General features: G+C 38.8%; 1 protein-coding gene across 1 annotated transcript in view; it reads right to left on the reverse strand.

The window, feature by feature from the left end:
• The window catches only part of LOC118638698 (coiled-coil domain-containing protein 7-like), a 375,882-nt gene that overhangs the window by 54,800 nt on the left and 306,058 nt on the right, over positions 1–15,024 (reverse strand). Inside the window, exons 22-23 of the mRNA XM_036274854.1 lie at positions 2,448–2,571; positions 2,046–2,110 (exon numbers count right to left, since the gene is read on the reverse strand). Of these exons, the coding sequence (XP_036130747.1) occupies positions 2,046–2,110; positions 2,448–2,571 (189 nt within the window). The remainder of the gene's footprint in view (positions 1–2,045; positions 2,111–2,447; positions 2,572–15,024) is intronic.

The raw sequence follows: 15,024 nt of genomic DNA on the forward strand, positions 1-15,024 counted from the left end.
ATACAAGTATAAAAAATAATAAAAAAGATACCTATAAAATAATTTAAAGTTATTTCTAATGAAATAATGTTTAGTGGAGGGAAAAAAACCTGAAAGAGAGGATATCTTGTATGTTATCTTTTAAGTAAGAAAGAAAGAAAAGTAGGAACTAAAAATGAGGAGAGATACTGACCTTTACAAATATAAAATACAGAAAATATAAACGAGAAACAGATTAGTTGGTCACCGAAAGATACTGCAGACACTGCTAGCTGAGCTGTACCCAGTGACTGTTGTTCGCTCTAAGCATGGCTCTGCCACTGGTGGACAGGCTGGTACTGATAGACACAGTGAGTTTTTGAGATTGGCGTTTAATGAAAAGAATGCAGATTTCTCAGTTTTACCTTACCAGCAACCCGAGAAAACTTTTGAGACTTGAGCAGTGTGCCTCCGCCATAAAGGAGGTAATTTTATTAACTTAGCGAGGGCCAGACAGTGGCACCTTGTTGGGTGTGTCATGACAAACCCTCTGGATCTGAGTTACCTGCAGTGGCCAGTTTGGCCAAGGAGGACAAGAAAGGGGACAGAGGAAAAAAACAAAAACACACTTAAAATTGAGACACTTATACTGGCTGCCATTTGGTTTCTGAAAAGTTTGACCAATGCATGATGAGTTTGCTGCCACTGAAACCATTGTCTAGTTACTCAGCAATGGAGTCGCAAGGAGAAGAATCCTGTGAACTGGCAGTGAGCCATGGTGGATCCAACACATAGACCCACAAGAATTAAAGTAGTGATAGCCCTTATTACTAATACAAATGCTATTCCCTCTGCCCCTCCTTGTAATCTTAAGATAAATCAGAAAACTCTGTCTACATTTACCCAGAGCTCTCAGCTTTCAGAAATAAACAAGATTAAGGATTGGACGAAGGTCCCTATGTCTCCAGTGGCATCTGAGGATGCACGCCAAGTCCGAATTCAAAGAGGCATTGGGGGGAAATTGCGAAACTTCGGCCCTGGATACTAGTGACTGTGATTGCCACAACTCTGAGAACAGGATGAAAGGGAAATAAGTAATGCTGTCTGCCCTTTACCCAGATCTGATCATATGTGAATCGCTTTGGGGCACTATAAACCTCCATTTTATAGCCTCCATGACTGAATATATTATTAGCATAGATGTATTTTCTATGTGAATTATAACTCAGATCAGCTCTGAGCTTTGATCAGTTATGATCATTTTAGTGAGGCACTGGAAGACTGTAAATCTACCAGACTGCCAGTGTCTAGAGACTTGTCTTCACAAACAACCACCTGGGGAAGAAAAATAAATTACTGCTTTCATTGCTGAGTTAAAATTATACAAAGATCTCCATGAGACCATTAACTCTATCCAATTCAACAACTAAGCTGAACTGTGCATAAAGTCTTGAGTGCTTATAGACCAACTTCACTCTGTGGTACAGCCCAGGACACTATTGTTACCTGACATTATGACTGCCATAGAGGCTCTTGATGAAGACGTTAGAAGTAATTATGAAGCAATTCATATCGCAAATGCCCTTTTCAGCATCACTGTCCACACAAACAGGCGCAGTTTGTCTTTTGTGCAATGGGTTGCAATATACCTTTCATGGCCTTCCACAAGGCCATGAGCTGGAAGAGGTCCTACTCTCACACTGCACTAGCATTTTGCTATATTGATAACACCCTCCTGGTGGGCCCAGGCAAGGCTCCTACACAACAAGGATTAGATGCTAAATTGACCCACATTAATTTACACAGTAGGGTCATTAATATGGGCATGATACAAGGACCCTGTACCCAAGTAAAATCCCTGGGAAGAGGCAATATATCTCATTCTAGAGGAAACAACTGCCAAATGTTTGTCCCTCTTAGTCCAACAAGTACAAAAGAGGCCTGGAAATTTGTTGAATTATTCTGCTATGGGTATTCTCACATTCCCCTCAATGGGATACTGATCGCAGGCATCTATTAAGTTCCCAAAAAGGCCTTCACAATTCAGTGTATTTCAACCAACATGCTCTGGAGGCTCTTCCACAGACCTCCATGACACTTTTCTCCTTGACGACCCTGATCTGAATATATTTTGCAGGTTTCAGCAATTTCTCTTTACAAATAAAAAAAGAAGGCAAATGCACAAAAAGAAAATTAAATTGGACTTCTTGACTCCTAACTTCCTGCAGTTGACTGAAAGGTACACACACTTTGAAGGACAATTATTGGTTTGTCAGTGGCTTTGGAAAATACCTGAGCAAATGACCAGAAATATTAGCCAAAAGTTATGAATACTTTAGCTTTTATTCTCTAGTTTTCTTCAAGTATTTATATTTTGGGTCAAAGGTTAAATCTTCTGTAAAATATATAGCAAAACTCAGATTCACAAAGCAAAGTAGAAAACCTTTGGCTGTAATTAACTTAAAATAATTTAAAGTTATCTATAATACTTATACTTACTGGCAGTGAGAGTTTTCTCTGTAGAGGTTCTTTGTTTCTTTTCTTGCATTTGGGGTTTTGTCATTGATTCTTCATTCTCAAGGATACGATTTTCATCTGGTAATGTAGCATAAGCTACATAAGAGATATATTTAGTCAGTAAATAGAAAAATAGATCTATTATGGAAAAACTATACTTCAAATTTATAACAAGTATACAACAACACTCATTTTTATGAAGGTATAACTAAATTGCCATAGTGCTAGAACTGAAAATGTTTGTGTGAGAAGAGTTTTAGTAGACATCTGTTTAAGTTTTCTTACTATTTCTCAGCATTATATATAGTTTACATTAGTCTCCAATATTCTTGGGCGATTTTTACTTTTTTAAAAAATTTCATTAATTTATTTTTGTTAAAGATGTTTCTCCTTTTCCCCCCACTGATTCCCCTCCCCCACACTCCCTGCCATGTCCCCAGCTTTGTTGTCCATGTCCATTGGTCATGCATACATGCATATACTTCTGTGGTTGATCTCTCCCCGACCACATCCTCAATTCCAGTCTGTACCCCAATTCCACATCTCTGAGAATACTCCGTTCCTCAGACTGTTATGTTCATTTTATTCCATAAATAAGTGAGTTCAAGTGATATTTGCTTTCTCTTCTTGGCTTGTTTCACTTAGGATAATCCTCTCCAGGTCCCTCCATGTCATCTCAAAGGATAAGAAATTTTTCTCTCTCACAGCAGCACAGTACTCCGTTGTGTATATGTACCACAGCTTTTGTATCCATTCGTCTACTGATGGATAGTTGGGCTGTTTCCAGATCTTAGCTATTGTAAATAGGGCTGCTATGCACATGGGGGTACATATATTCTTTCTGATTGGTGTTTCAGGCTTCTTAGGGTATATTTCCAGACATGAGATCACTGGGTCAAATGGAAGTTCTATTTTTTAGTTTCTGAAGTAACAACATATTGTTTTCCATAGTGGCCGCACCAGTCTGCATTCCCACCAGCAGTGGACTAGAGCCCCCTTTTCTCCACACCCTCGCCAACACACTTGTTTGATGATTTGTGGATGGCGACCATTCTGACAGGTGTGAGGTGACACCTCATTGTTGTTGTAATTTGCATCTCTCTGATGATTAGTGATGTTGAGCATTTCTTCATATATCTCTTGGTCATTTGTATGTCCTGTTTCGAGAGGTGTCTATTTAGTTCCTCTGCCCATTTTTAATTGGTTTCTTTGTCTTCCTTTTGTTGAGCTGTATGAACAATCTATATATATTGGAAATTAACCCCTTATCTGATATATCATTGGCAATTATGCTCTCCAATACAGTGGGTTTCCTTTCCATTTTGGTGGATTTTTGGTGTTCAAAAGCTTTTGAGTTTGATGCAGTACCATCTGTTCATTTTCTCCTTTGTTTCTGTTGCCTTAGGTGATGTATCAGTGAAAATTCTGCTGTGTATGATGTCTGAAATTTGATGGCTACAGATTCTTCTAGAATTTCATTGGATTCATGAGACACATTTAAGTGTTTTATCCATTTTGAATTTACTCTTGTGCATGGTGTAAGTTAATGGTCTAGTTGCATTTTCTTGCATGTAGCTGTCCAATTTTCCCAACACCATTTATTAAAAAGCCTGTCTTACTCCACTGTATGCTCTGGCCACCTTTGTCAAATATTAATTGAGCCTATTGTCTTGGGACCATTTCTGGGTTCTCTATTCTGTTCCATTGATCCGTATGCTAGTTCTTGTGCCAATACCAGGCTGTTTTGATTACAGTGTCTTTGTAATATAACCTGAAATCTGGTAATTTGATCCCTCCAACTTTGTTCTTCTTTTTTCAAAATTGGTGTGGATATTTGAGGTCGTTTTTGGTTCCATACGAGCTTATTTATTTTTTAAGTTTATTCATTGATTTTTGGTACAGATGTTTCTACTTTTCCCCCCACTCATTTACTCCATCCCTCCCTCCCTGCCCTGTCCGAAGCATTGTTGTCCATGTCTGCTGTTCATGCATACATGCATATAAGTTCTGTGGTTTCTCTCTCCCCCACAACCCCTTCTTCTGGGATCTGTCAGTCTGTACCACACTTCCACATCTCTGGGACTACCCCATTCCTCAGACTGTTAGGTACATTATATTCCACCAATGAGTGAGATCATATGATACTTGTCTTTCTCTGTTTGGCTTGTTTCACTTAGGATAATACTCTCCAGGTCCCTCCATGTCGTCACAAGGATAAGAAATCTTTCCTTCTTACAGCTGCACAGTACTCCATTGCTTATATGTACCACAACTTTTTTATCTATTGGTCTACTGATGGACATTTGGGTTGTTTCCAGATCTTAGTTGTTGTAATAGTGCTGCTATGCACATGGGGGTACATATATTCTTTCTGATTAGTATTTAAGGCTTCTTAGGGTATATTCCTAGAATTGGGATCACTGGGTCAAATGGAAGTTCAATTTTTAATATTTTGTTTTCCATAGTGGCTGCACCATACTGCATTCCCACCAGCAGTGTACTGGAGTCCCCTTTTTTATATTTTCCTCTATTTATTTTTTCAATGACCTGTAGTTTTCTGTGAATAGGTCCTTTATTTCTTCGGTTACGTTTATTCCTAGGTGTTTTAATTTTTTTGCTGCATTGGTAAATGGAATTGTTTCTTTAGTTTCTCTTTTTTTTAGCTCATCATTGGCGTATAGGAATGCCGCCGATTGCTTGATGTTAATTTTGTATCCTGCTACTTTGCCAAATTCATTTATTAAGTCTAGTATTTTTTTTTTTTTTTCTTTATCCTCACCTGAGGACATTTTTCCATTTTTTGTTCAGGTAGTGTGGGAGGGAGAGAGAGGAGCAGAGAGAGAGAAACATCGATGTGAAAGGAACACATCGAGTGGCTGCCACCCGCACAACCGACCAGGGCCGGGGACAAACTGCAACCGAGGTACGCGCCCTTAGCGGGAACCGAACCCGGGTCTCTCAGGACCGCAGGTCGATGCTCTAACCGCTGAACCAAACCGGCCAGGGCAAGTCTAGTAAATTTTTGATGGAGTCTTTGGGGTTTTCTACATATAGGATCATGTCATCTGCATAATGCTACGTATAGCATGACAGTTTCACTTCCTCCTTTCCCATTTGGATTCCTTTTATTTTTTCTTCCTGTCTGATTGCTGTGGCTAAGACTTCCAGTACTGTGTTCAATAAAGGTGGCGAAAGTGGGCATCCTTGTCTTGTTTCTGTTCTTGAGAGAGAATGCTTTTAGTTTTTGCCCACTGAGTATCATGTTGGCTGTAGTCTTTCAAATATGGCCTTTATTATATCGAGATATGATCCCTCTATTCCCAGATCGCTGAGCATTTTTATCAGAAATGGGTGCTGTATTTTGTCCAATGTTTTTTCAACATCTATTGATATGGTCATATGACTTCTATCTTTCATTTTGTTTATGTGGCGTATCACAATTAAGGTGCAAATATTGTACCAGCTTTGCATCCCTGAGATGAATCCCACTGGTCATGGTCAATAATTTTTTTGATGTATTGCTGGATTCGATTTGCTAGTATTATGTTTTCATTGTCCCACAGTTCTCTTAAGCTATCTTCCTGTTTTTTAATTGTCTTTTCCTTTTTGATTTCTAATTGGTTTATTTTTTTCTACCCTGTCTTCTAATTCACTGATTTGGTCCTCAGCTTCCTCTACTCTGCTGGTTAGTCCTTTCAATGTGTTCTTAATTTCTGCTATGTCATTCTTCATTTCCACTTGGTTGGTTTTCAATATTTCTATATCTTTACTCATGGTGCTGATGTCCTTACTCATGCTGTTCAACTTCCTCAAGATCATGGCTCTGAACTCTACCTCTGATAATTTGCTTAACTGCATTTCATTGATCTCATATTCAATAGAGTTCTCTTGTTCTTTAATTTGGGATTTGTATTTTTTATTTCACCATTTTGGCTATCTCAGTGGTTTTTTGGAGGCTGCCAAACTTCCCATGTGGGTGTTGATGTACTGATGTTTTTGGCTCCCTTTACTGGGTTTAGATGGGCCTGGGTGGGCCCACGTTAAACACCACTGTTCAGTCTTACTTTCCTGGATAGATTTGCAAGCCCAGGAAAGGTTCCATTATCCTTAGCTTTTTCCTAGTGGCTAGTAGTCTCAGTTACTAAGTGTCTTGGGATATAGTCCTGGTGTTCTGCATAAGATTTCCCGAGGGTGGGATAGATGCTGGTTGTTATTGAGCCTCAATTTGCATTTCTTTGCTTCACCTGGGAAAGGCTGAATCTCCGAAGAGGTGGGCTTCTACTTTCACCACAGCTCTGGGAAGGAGCACACTGGCCACCATCCTTTGTGGCCGCAACTCAGCAAAAACTCTGAGTGCCCTCCAAATCTCAGTTGTCTTCACAGAGTTCCAGCCCTGTCTGCCCTCCCTCTGCCATAGCCCCCAGGTGAGTGGTTGTGGCCCTTTTATGCTCTTTCCTGGCTCTCTGCTCTGTGTCATGGGCTTGGTCTTTATTCCCCAAGGGCGCTGCTCACAGCTAATACTGCTGCTGTCCGTGGGCTCCCATTCCACCACCCTCTCACTTCTCTGCAGATCCTACATGTGTCCCTGGTTATATGGGCCTGTCCTGATGCTTTTCTGTTCCTTTTTGCCGAGGATTTATCTTTATTTTAGTTGTAATTCTTGTGTGGTCCTGGGAGATTGTCTGCATAGCTTCTATTCTCTCTGCCTCTGTTTGTCACATCCTCTAGGACTATCTTGTGTATAGCTGGGTTGCCCAGTCCTCTCTGGTGACCCCACACCCTGCAGGTCCCACACGTAACTGGATCACAGAGTCCCTTCAGGAACCCGGCTCTATGCCTATGTTATGGGCTGCTGGGTCACACAGTCCTCTCTGGTGCTTCAGCATCCCACAGGTCTCATGGGTAACTGGATGGCACAGTCCCTGCTGGGTTGCACCGGCCTATCTCTGTTCCCCCAGCACCCTGCATGTCCCATGGGAGGTGTAGCTGGATTGCACCAGTCTGTCTCATTGTCTCAGCCCCTGGTCTGTGCTTCTGTTGCCTTGGGATGAATGTCTGTTTCCCAGCCTCTGTTGCTGGGGGTATATCTCGACTCTGATCAGGCTGCTAATATGGGGGATGGTGCTAGGTTTCTGGCTGTCTAAGGCTTCCAAGACTGGCACCTTGGGAGTTCCACTACTGTGCACAAGTCTGTGTTGACACGGAGTGTACACTGGTCCAACGGTGCCAGGTGTGCTGGTGGGCTCAAGTTCTTAGGCCCTAGCCGCTTCCACTGCCTCCTGCCAGGGAGGACCCGGCATCTTCCAAATGGTTTTGTTAAATTTCTCTTAATCCTCATCTGAGAATATATTTTAGTTATTTTAGAGAGAGGAAAGGGAGAGAGGGGGGGTGAGAGAGAGAGAGAGACAGTGAGAGAGAGAGACAGAGAGAGAGAGAAAGAGAGAAATATCAATGTGAGAGAAACATTGAACTCACAACCCAGATATGTGCCTTGACTGGGAATTGATCTTACAAAACTTTTTGGTGTACAGGACAATACTTCTACCAACTTAGTTAATTTTTAGTGATATTTTCATTAAGTTTTTGGCTATTAAGTCATGCTTGAGATTGTTTTTCTTAAAACAAAATTAATTTGTATTTTATTTTAATGTTTGAATTTTTATGGAAGTTATTCATAAAGCTGAAAATCAGTGTATTAAATGGGAGAAGATAAAAATTTCACTTAATTTATTTACCATTTGTCAATTCTATTTGTTAAATAATCAATATTTTATGTTTTGTCTTGTTTTTTACATCGCTGGTATTAATGACTAACATAAGATTATTTTTTTTATCAGTTTTTGGAATTTTAAGTTTGCTCCATTCATATGAATATTCACTATTCATCATTGAATCCTTTAAATATGTAATTAGATTGCCAGGCTGGTGTGGCTCTAGTTGATTAAGTGTCATCCCATGGACTGAGAGGTCTCAGTTTGATTCCCAGTCAGAGAACATGCATGTGTTGTGGGCTCAGTCCCCAGAAGGAGGCATGCAGGAGGCAGCTGATTAATGTCTCTCTCTCTCATATGTTTCTCTCTCTCTGAAAAACTTAATTACATAACATTAAAATTAATGTTTAACTATGTAATTAGATCAACTGCCATGCCTCAGCTCTAGTCTCTTTTTTTAGTTACTTATTTTTATATTGAAAGACTATTCCTTTAAGATAAAATTTAGAATCATTTTTGTAAAATTCTATCAACAACAAAAAAAACACTGTCATATTGACTAAAAATAAGTCATTCACACATTAGTTTTAGGACTCTTTTACATACAATGTTTCATTATTAAGTAAATATTTTATTTTTGTCATTAAAGCTTGTTGTTTCCACCCTATGAGATTAGCATATTCCTGATATTTATTGTCAGTTAATTATATTTTGTTCTTATCAGTGTTGGCATACATAGGAATGTTGTTATCCTCTGGCATTTTTGTGTAGCCACTTTGCTCAACTTTTATATTGATAATGTATAGCCTTTTATTTGACTATTTTAGATTTTCAAAATAGAAATATAATGATCTTTAAGTAATAAACCTGTTATATGATCTCCTAATATTTATAAAAAGGCTATTTTTTCTTTTCATATTACCTTGGTTAGAAATTCTAGAACAGTGTTTAGCAACAAAATTTTCTTTTTTCCATCTTTAATCTGATATTTAAATTCACCATTATATATGGCATTGGGGTAATAGAGACATATTTTCTTTATTATATTAAAAATGATCATTTTTTCATATTACTTTTAATATCAGGAGCAGATATATAGCTATACGCAAATTAAAGTTATATAATAATAAACAATTAAAAACAAATGTTATTTTGTTTACCATTTTATCAACATTTCTTGTCACTAAAATTCTGAAATTGAGGAACATGCTGTCCCCTTCTATAACTGTCATAGTTAATAACAAGCACATGCTTATGAGTAATGCTATATGTGTAATCAACTGAAGAAATTATGTTAGAAAAGAGAGGACTGGTAGCAAAAGAGAAAGCAAGAGCAATAGAAGGGTTTGTATGAGAGTTTAGAGTGAATGATTTCATTACTTTAAAGTCAAATATAATCAGATACTTCCAAGATTTTCTCTAGTTTTCCTGGGGCATAGCTGGATAACTAGGTGTAAAATTAATCTCTAATTATAATATTTTAGGCAAACTATACCATGTCTCATTCTCACTTCTTAAATGGTAATAACAGTACTTCCCCCATCGGGTTTCTATATACATTTATGAAGTATTTTACATTAAGTATTTAATAAAAAATTATTTATTGTTTTTTGTTGTTGTTGTTGCTGTTGTTATTTTATTATTATTATTATTATTATTATTATTATTATATGGGTCCAGATATTAAAAATTAGTTTAATATCCATTTTTAATACATTCAAAATGTGTTATTCTGAATATAAATATTTATGTAATTAAAGTTTAAATTGGCTAGTATCATATATACTATTTCCACTTGGGCAATTTTGTGTTCCTTACTTTGAGGATGATATTTTTATTTTGAGTATACTGGCAAAATATTTTCATCTGTCATTTGAACTGCCTTCTCATCTACAAAATAGATGTTTGAAATATATTGAAAAGAAGCACATATCTACATACATTTACTCTAAAAGCACATTTTAGTCCTCCTTTTATTAGGCTGGTAGATTTCCATATTATATTACATAGCTGAATAAACATCAATTAAGCTCTCATAAATTGTAAAAATTAGCACTCATGAACAAGTCAGTGACGTTAATACAAGCTGTCACCCTTCTTCACTCAACTCAAAAAACTCAGTAATAGAGGCCTGAGACCAAGGTAGGTAAAAAGATAGTTGACTTTTAAGAAAAACATCTAAATATTAAAATATTTCAGAATCTTAGGGTTACATATATTTCATGCCATTGATACATATCTTGAAATAGTTTTTATCATTATACATTAAAACTAATAAAATTTCATTTACAAATGAAAAACAGTTAGCAAGTTATCAGGGTTAGAGTTCAGAATGATGATAATGAGGAAGCTCAACAGCATGCGTAAAAAGCTCAACGGCATGAGTAAAGATATAAAAACATTCAAAATCAATAAATTGGAAATAAAAAACGACCAAGCAAAAATGAAGAATGACATAGCAGAAATAAAGAACACATTGGAAGAACTAACCAGCAGAGTAGAAGAAACCAAGGACCAGATAAGCGAATTAGAAGACAGGGTAGAATAAAACACCCAATCAGAGAATCAAAAAGAAAAAACAATTAAAAACCAGGAAGACAGCTTAAGAGAACCATGGGACAATAAGAAATGCAACAATATCTGCATAATAGGAATTCCTGAAGAAGAAGAAAATGAGGAAGGGGTATATTTGAGGAAATAAGGACGGAAAACTTTCCCAACTTGGTGAAAAAAAAAGGCATACAAGTTAAGGAAGCAAGAAAGCCCAAAGTAAAAGGAACCCAAAGAGGCCCACACCAAGACATATAATGATTAAAATGACAAAAAATAAGCCAATCAGAGAAAGACGAATAGCACATGATCTTATTTGTGCAATATAAAGAACAAAACAAACTGATGAGCAAAATGGACCCAGAGAAATAGGAGTAGCATACAGACTGACAAATCTCAGAAGAGGGGGTGGGGGAGGAGGAAGAGATAAACCACAGAATTTATATGCATGCATGCATAACCAATTGACATAGACAACAAATCTGGGGATGGAATAGGAGGGATGGGGAGGAGGGTGTCAATGAGGGGAAAAAGAGAAACAACTGTAACAAAAATAAATTAATAAAAATGATATATAGAGACAAATGAGAATAACAACATAACTTTATCAAAACTTCTGGTTTGCAGTGAAAGCAGTAATGAAAAGAAATTTTATATCATTACAGGCCTACCTCAAGAAAAGAAAAAGAAATCTCAAGTAAATAACATAACATTACATCTTAAAGAACTGGAAAAAGAAGAACAAAAGCGACTGGCAATTAAAATAGAATAAACTGAGGTAAACCCAGTATCACCTCCTCCCACAACCACATCAAAATTACAACTAAACTCCAACACAAACATCATTCAGAACTGCCTGAAATCAGCTGAATGGAAGTCTTCCAACTACAAAATTAAAGCAACCACCACACCAAGACTGGTAGGAGGGATGGAGGTGCGGTCAGAGAGGTCCAACACCCACTGTGCAAATAAAAACTCAAGAGGTTACCTCAGCTGTGAAGGTCCTCCCTGAGGAGTGAGGGGTCTTGTCCCACACCAGTTGCCCAGCTCAGGGTTCCAGTGCCAGAGAGAGAAGCCCCCATAACTTCTGGCTGGAAAAACCAGTGGGAACTGAGGCAGAAGGAGGCTGCTGCTGCTGGAGCCCCAGGCAGATCCTCTTAAAGGGCTCATGCACTAACTTACTTGGGATTGCTCCCCCTAAACTCTGAGGGGAGGCAGCTTGAGGGGTGCCAGAAACATAAAGGGAAGAACTGAGCTGTTTGGCCTCAGGACAAGTGCTGGAGAGGTGGCTTTCTCCTGGACAGACTGCTGGCAGATGCTGAGGTTGCATTGGTGAGCCCTTCCCTTGGGCAGTAGAGGCCAGCATGTTGTGACTCCAGCAACCTGGCTCACACTGTTTGACCTGTCCTGGTGATTCCGTGAGGACCTGCCCCACCGAACTTTCTGGCCAACCCAAGCTGTTTCCAGGGTTTACAGGATTGTTCTGTCTTGTATCCTGCTTCAGAGTTTCCTAAAATCTCTCAAACAAGCAGCATCTGGTCTCAGCTAGCCCCATACCTCTCGTTAAGTGGCCCCAGAAGCATCCAGCCTTGGTTCACAACATGGCTTTTTCTGGGTTCCCCCAAAACCCAACACAAGAAGCAGCCATCTTCAGATCACTTTTTAGCTTATGCTGGGTGGCCCTGGGTAGAACACAGGCAGTGTATGACCTTACCGCAGAGTCAGCACATCCAGTGGACAGCTTTAAACCACATAGAAACATCACCACCCAAACACCTACACAAGTGACATACTCAATGAACAGACTCAGTGGGTACCAGAACCCTGATGAAGAAAGTCTTGCTCTGTATGGTTGGCCCCTACATAGCTGATCCTCCAAGGTAGTCAGAGGCCAGTGGTCAGTGGGCACACCCAGTCCCTGAAGCTCATTAGCCTGAGTAAATCCCTCCCATTGATGTGCCAACAGCAATCAAGACTCAATTACAACAAAAGCGTGTACAGTTCACACTAGGGGTGCACCTTGAGGACCCAGCTGGGGTGATCAGGGAGACTGTGCCTCTGGATCCTACAAGACACCTACAACAATAGGCCACCCTAAGAAGCCTAGGAGACGATAGCAACTCTACCTAATACATAGATACAATCACAGGGAAGCAGCCAAAATGAGGAGACAAAGAAACATGTCCCAGATGAAAGAAGAGAACAAAACACCAGGAAAGGAATTAAACAAAATGGAGATAAGCAATCAATCAGATGCAGAGTTCAAAACACTGGTTATAAGGTTGCTCAAGGAACTTGGTGAGACATTCAAGTAATTTAGTGAGACCTCCAAGGAACTTAAGAAGACCTCCAAGAAACTTAGTGAACTTAGTGAAAACATCAACAACATAAAAAAGGACCAGTCAGAAGTGAAGGCTGCACTAACTGAAATAAAGAATAACTTACAGGGAGTCAATAGTAGAGTAAGTAAAGCTGAAAAGCAAAACGTCGATTTGTAATATAAGGAAGCAACAAACACCCAATCAGAACAGCCAAAAAAAAAAAAAAAATCCAAAAAATGAGGACAGTGTAAAGAGCCTCTGGGACAACTTCAGTCGTACCAACATTCTCATCATAGGGTACCAGAAAGAGAAGCGAGAGATCAAGAAATTGAAAACCTATTTGAAACAATAATGACAGAAAACTTCCCTAACTTGGTGAAGGAAACAAACATACCAGTCTAGGAAATACATAGTCCCAAACAAGATGAACCTACAGAGGTCCACATCAAGACACATCATCATCAAAATGCCAAAGGTTACATATAAATAGAGAAACTTAAAACCAGGAAGAGAGCCTTGGATGGTTTGGCTCAAGAGTTAGAGCATCAGTCCATGGTCCACAGAGACCTGGGTTTGGTTTCCGCTAAGGGCACATACCTTGGGTGCAGTTTGTCCCTGGCCCTGGTTGGAGTTGGGTGGGTGACAACCAGTTAATGTGTCTCTCTCACATTGATGTTTCCTTCTCTATCTTCCTTCCTCTCTCCCTCTAATTTTATCTGAAGATGAATGCAAAAATGTCCTTGGGTGAGGATTAAAAAAAAAAAAAAAGCAGCAAGAGAAAAGCAGTTTGTTAGCCACAGAGCATCTCCTATAAGATTGTCAGCTGATTTCTCAAAAGAAACTTTGCAGGCCAGAAAGGAGTGGTAAGAGATATTCATGGTAATGAAAAGCAACAATCTACAACCAACATTACTCTATCTTGCAAAGCTGTCATTTAGGATAGATGGATATATCGAGAGTATACCAAACAAGAAAAAGTTAAAGGAGTTCATCACCACCAAACTGGTATTATATAAAATTCTTGAAGGAGAACAAAAATATGAACAATAAAATGGCAATTAATACATATCTATCAACAATTAAATCTCAAACAAAATGAGCAAGCAGATCAGAAACAGGATCATAGATACAAAGATCATTTTGTTGCTTGCCAGATGGGTGGGGTCTGGGGAAATGGTTAAAATAGATGAAGAAATAACGAAGTACAAATTGCTTGTTAGACTGATGAACCTCAAAGGAAAGGAAGAGGGAGGGCAAGAAGAGATTAACCACAGAACATCTAGGCATATATGCATAATTAATGGCAACAGACAATAGTGTGGGGAAGGCAAGAGGGGGGCGTGATTGGGGTGGAGTGGGTCAATGGGGAAAAAAAAGGGTAGACATCTGTAATACATTCAACAATAAAGATGAGTTAAAAAAAAATTAAAAAAGAACAAAAGCAACCCCAAGTCAACAGAAGACAATGTAGGCAACAGAATTTTAGACATCATACACAGCAGAATTTTCACTGATACATCACCTAAGGCAAGGGAAACAAAGAAAAAAATGCACACATGGGACTACATCAAATTAAAATGCTTCTGCACAGCAAAAGAAGCAACTATCACAATGGAAAGGGAACCCACTATACGGTTGACCATAATTGCCAATGATGCATCAGATAAGAGATTAATTTCCAAAATATATAGAGTACTCACACAACTCAACAAAAGGAAGACAAAGAACCCAATTCAAAAATGGGGAGAGGACCTAAATAGACACCTCTCCAAACAGGACAGACAAATGGCCAAGAGACAAATGAAAAAATGCTCATTGTCACTAATCATCAGAGAGATGCAAATTAAAACAACTATAAGGTGTCAATTCACATCTGTCAGAATGGCCGCCATCAACAAATCATCAAACAACAAGTGCTGGCAAGGGTGTGGAGAAAAGGAGACTCTAGCACTCTGCTGGTGGAAATG

This window comes from Molossus molossus, unplaced genomic scaffold (assembly GCF_014108415.1).
Source record: "Molossus molossus isolate mMolMol1 unplaced genomic scaffold, mMolMol1.p scaffold_m16_p_1, whole genome shotgun sequence".
Taxonomy (NCBI): domain Eukaryota; kingdom Metazoa; phylum Chordata; class Mammalia; order Chiroptera; family Molossidae; genus Molossus; species Molossus molossus.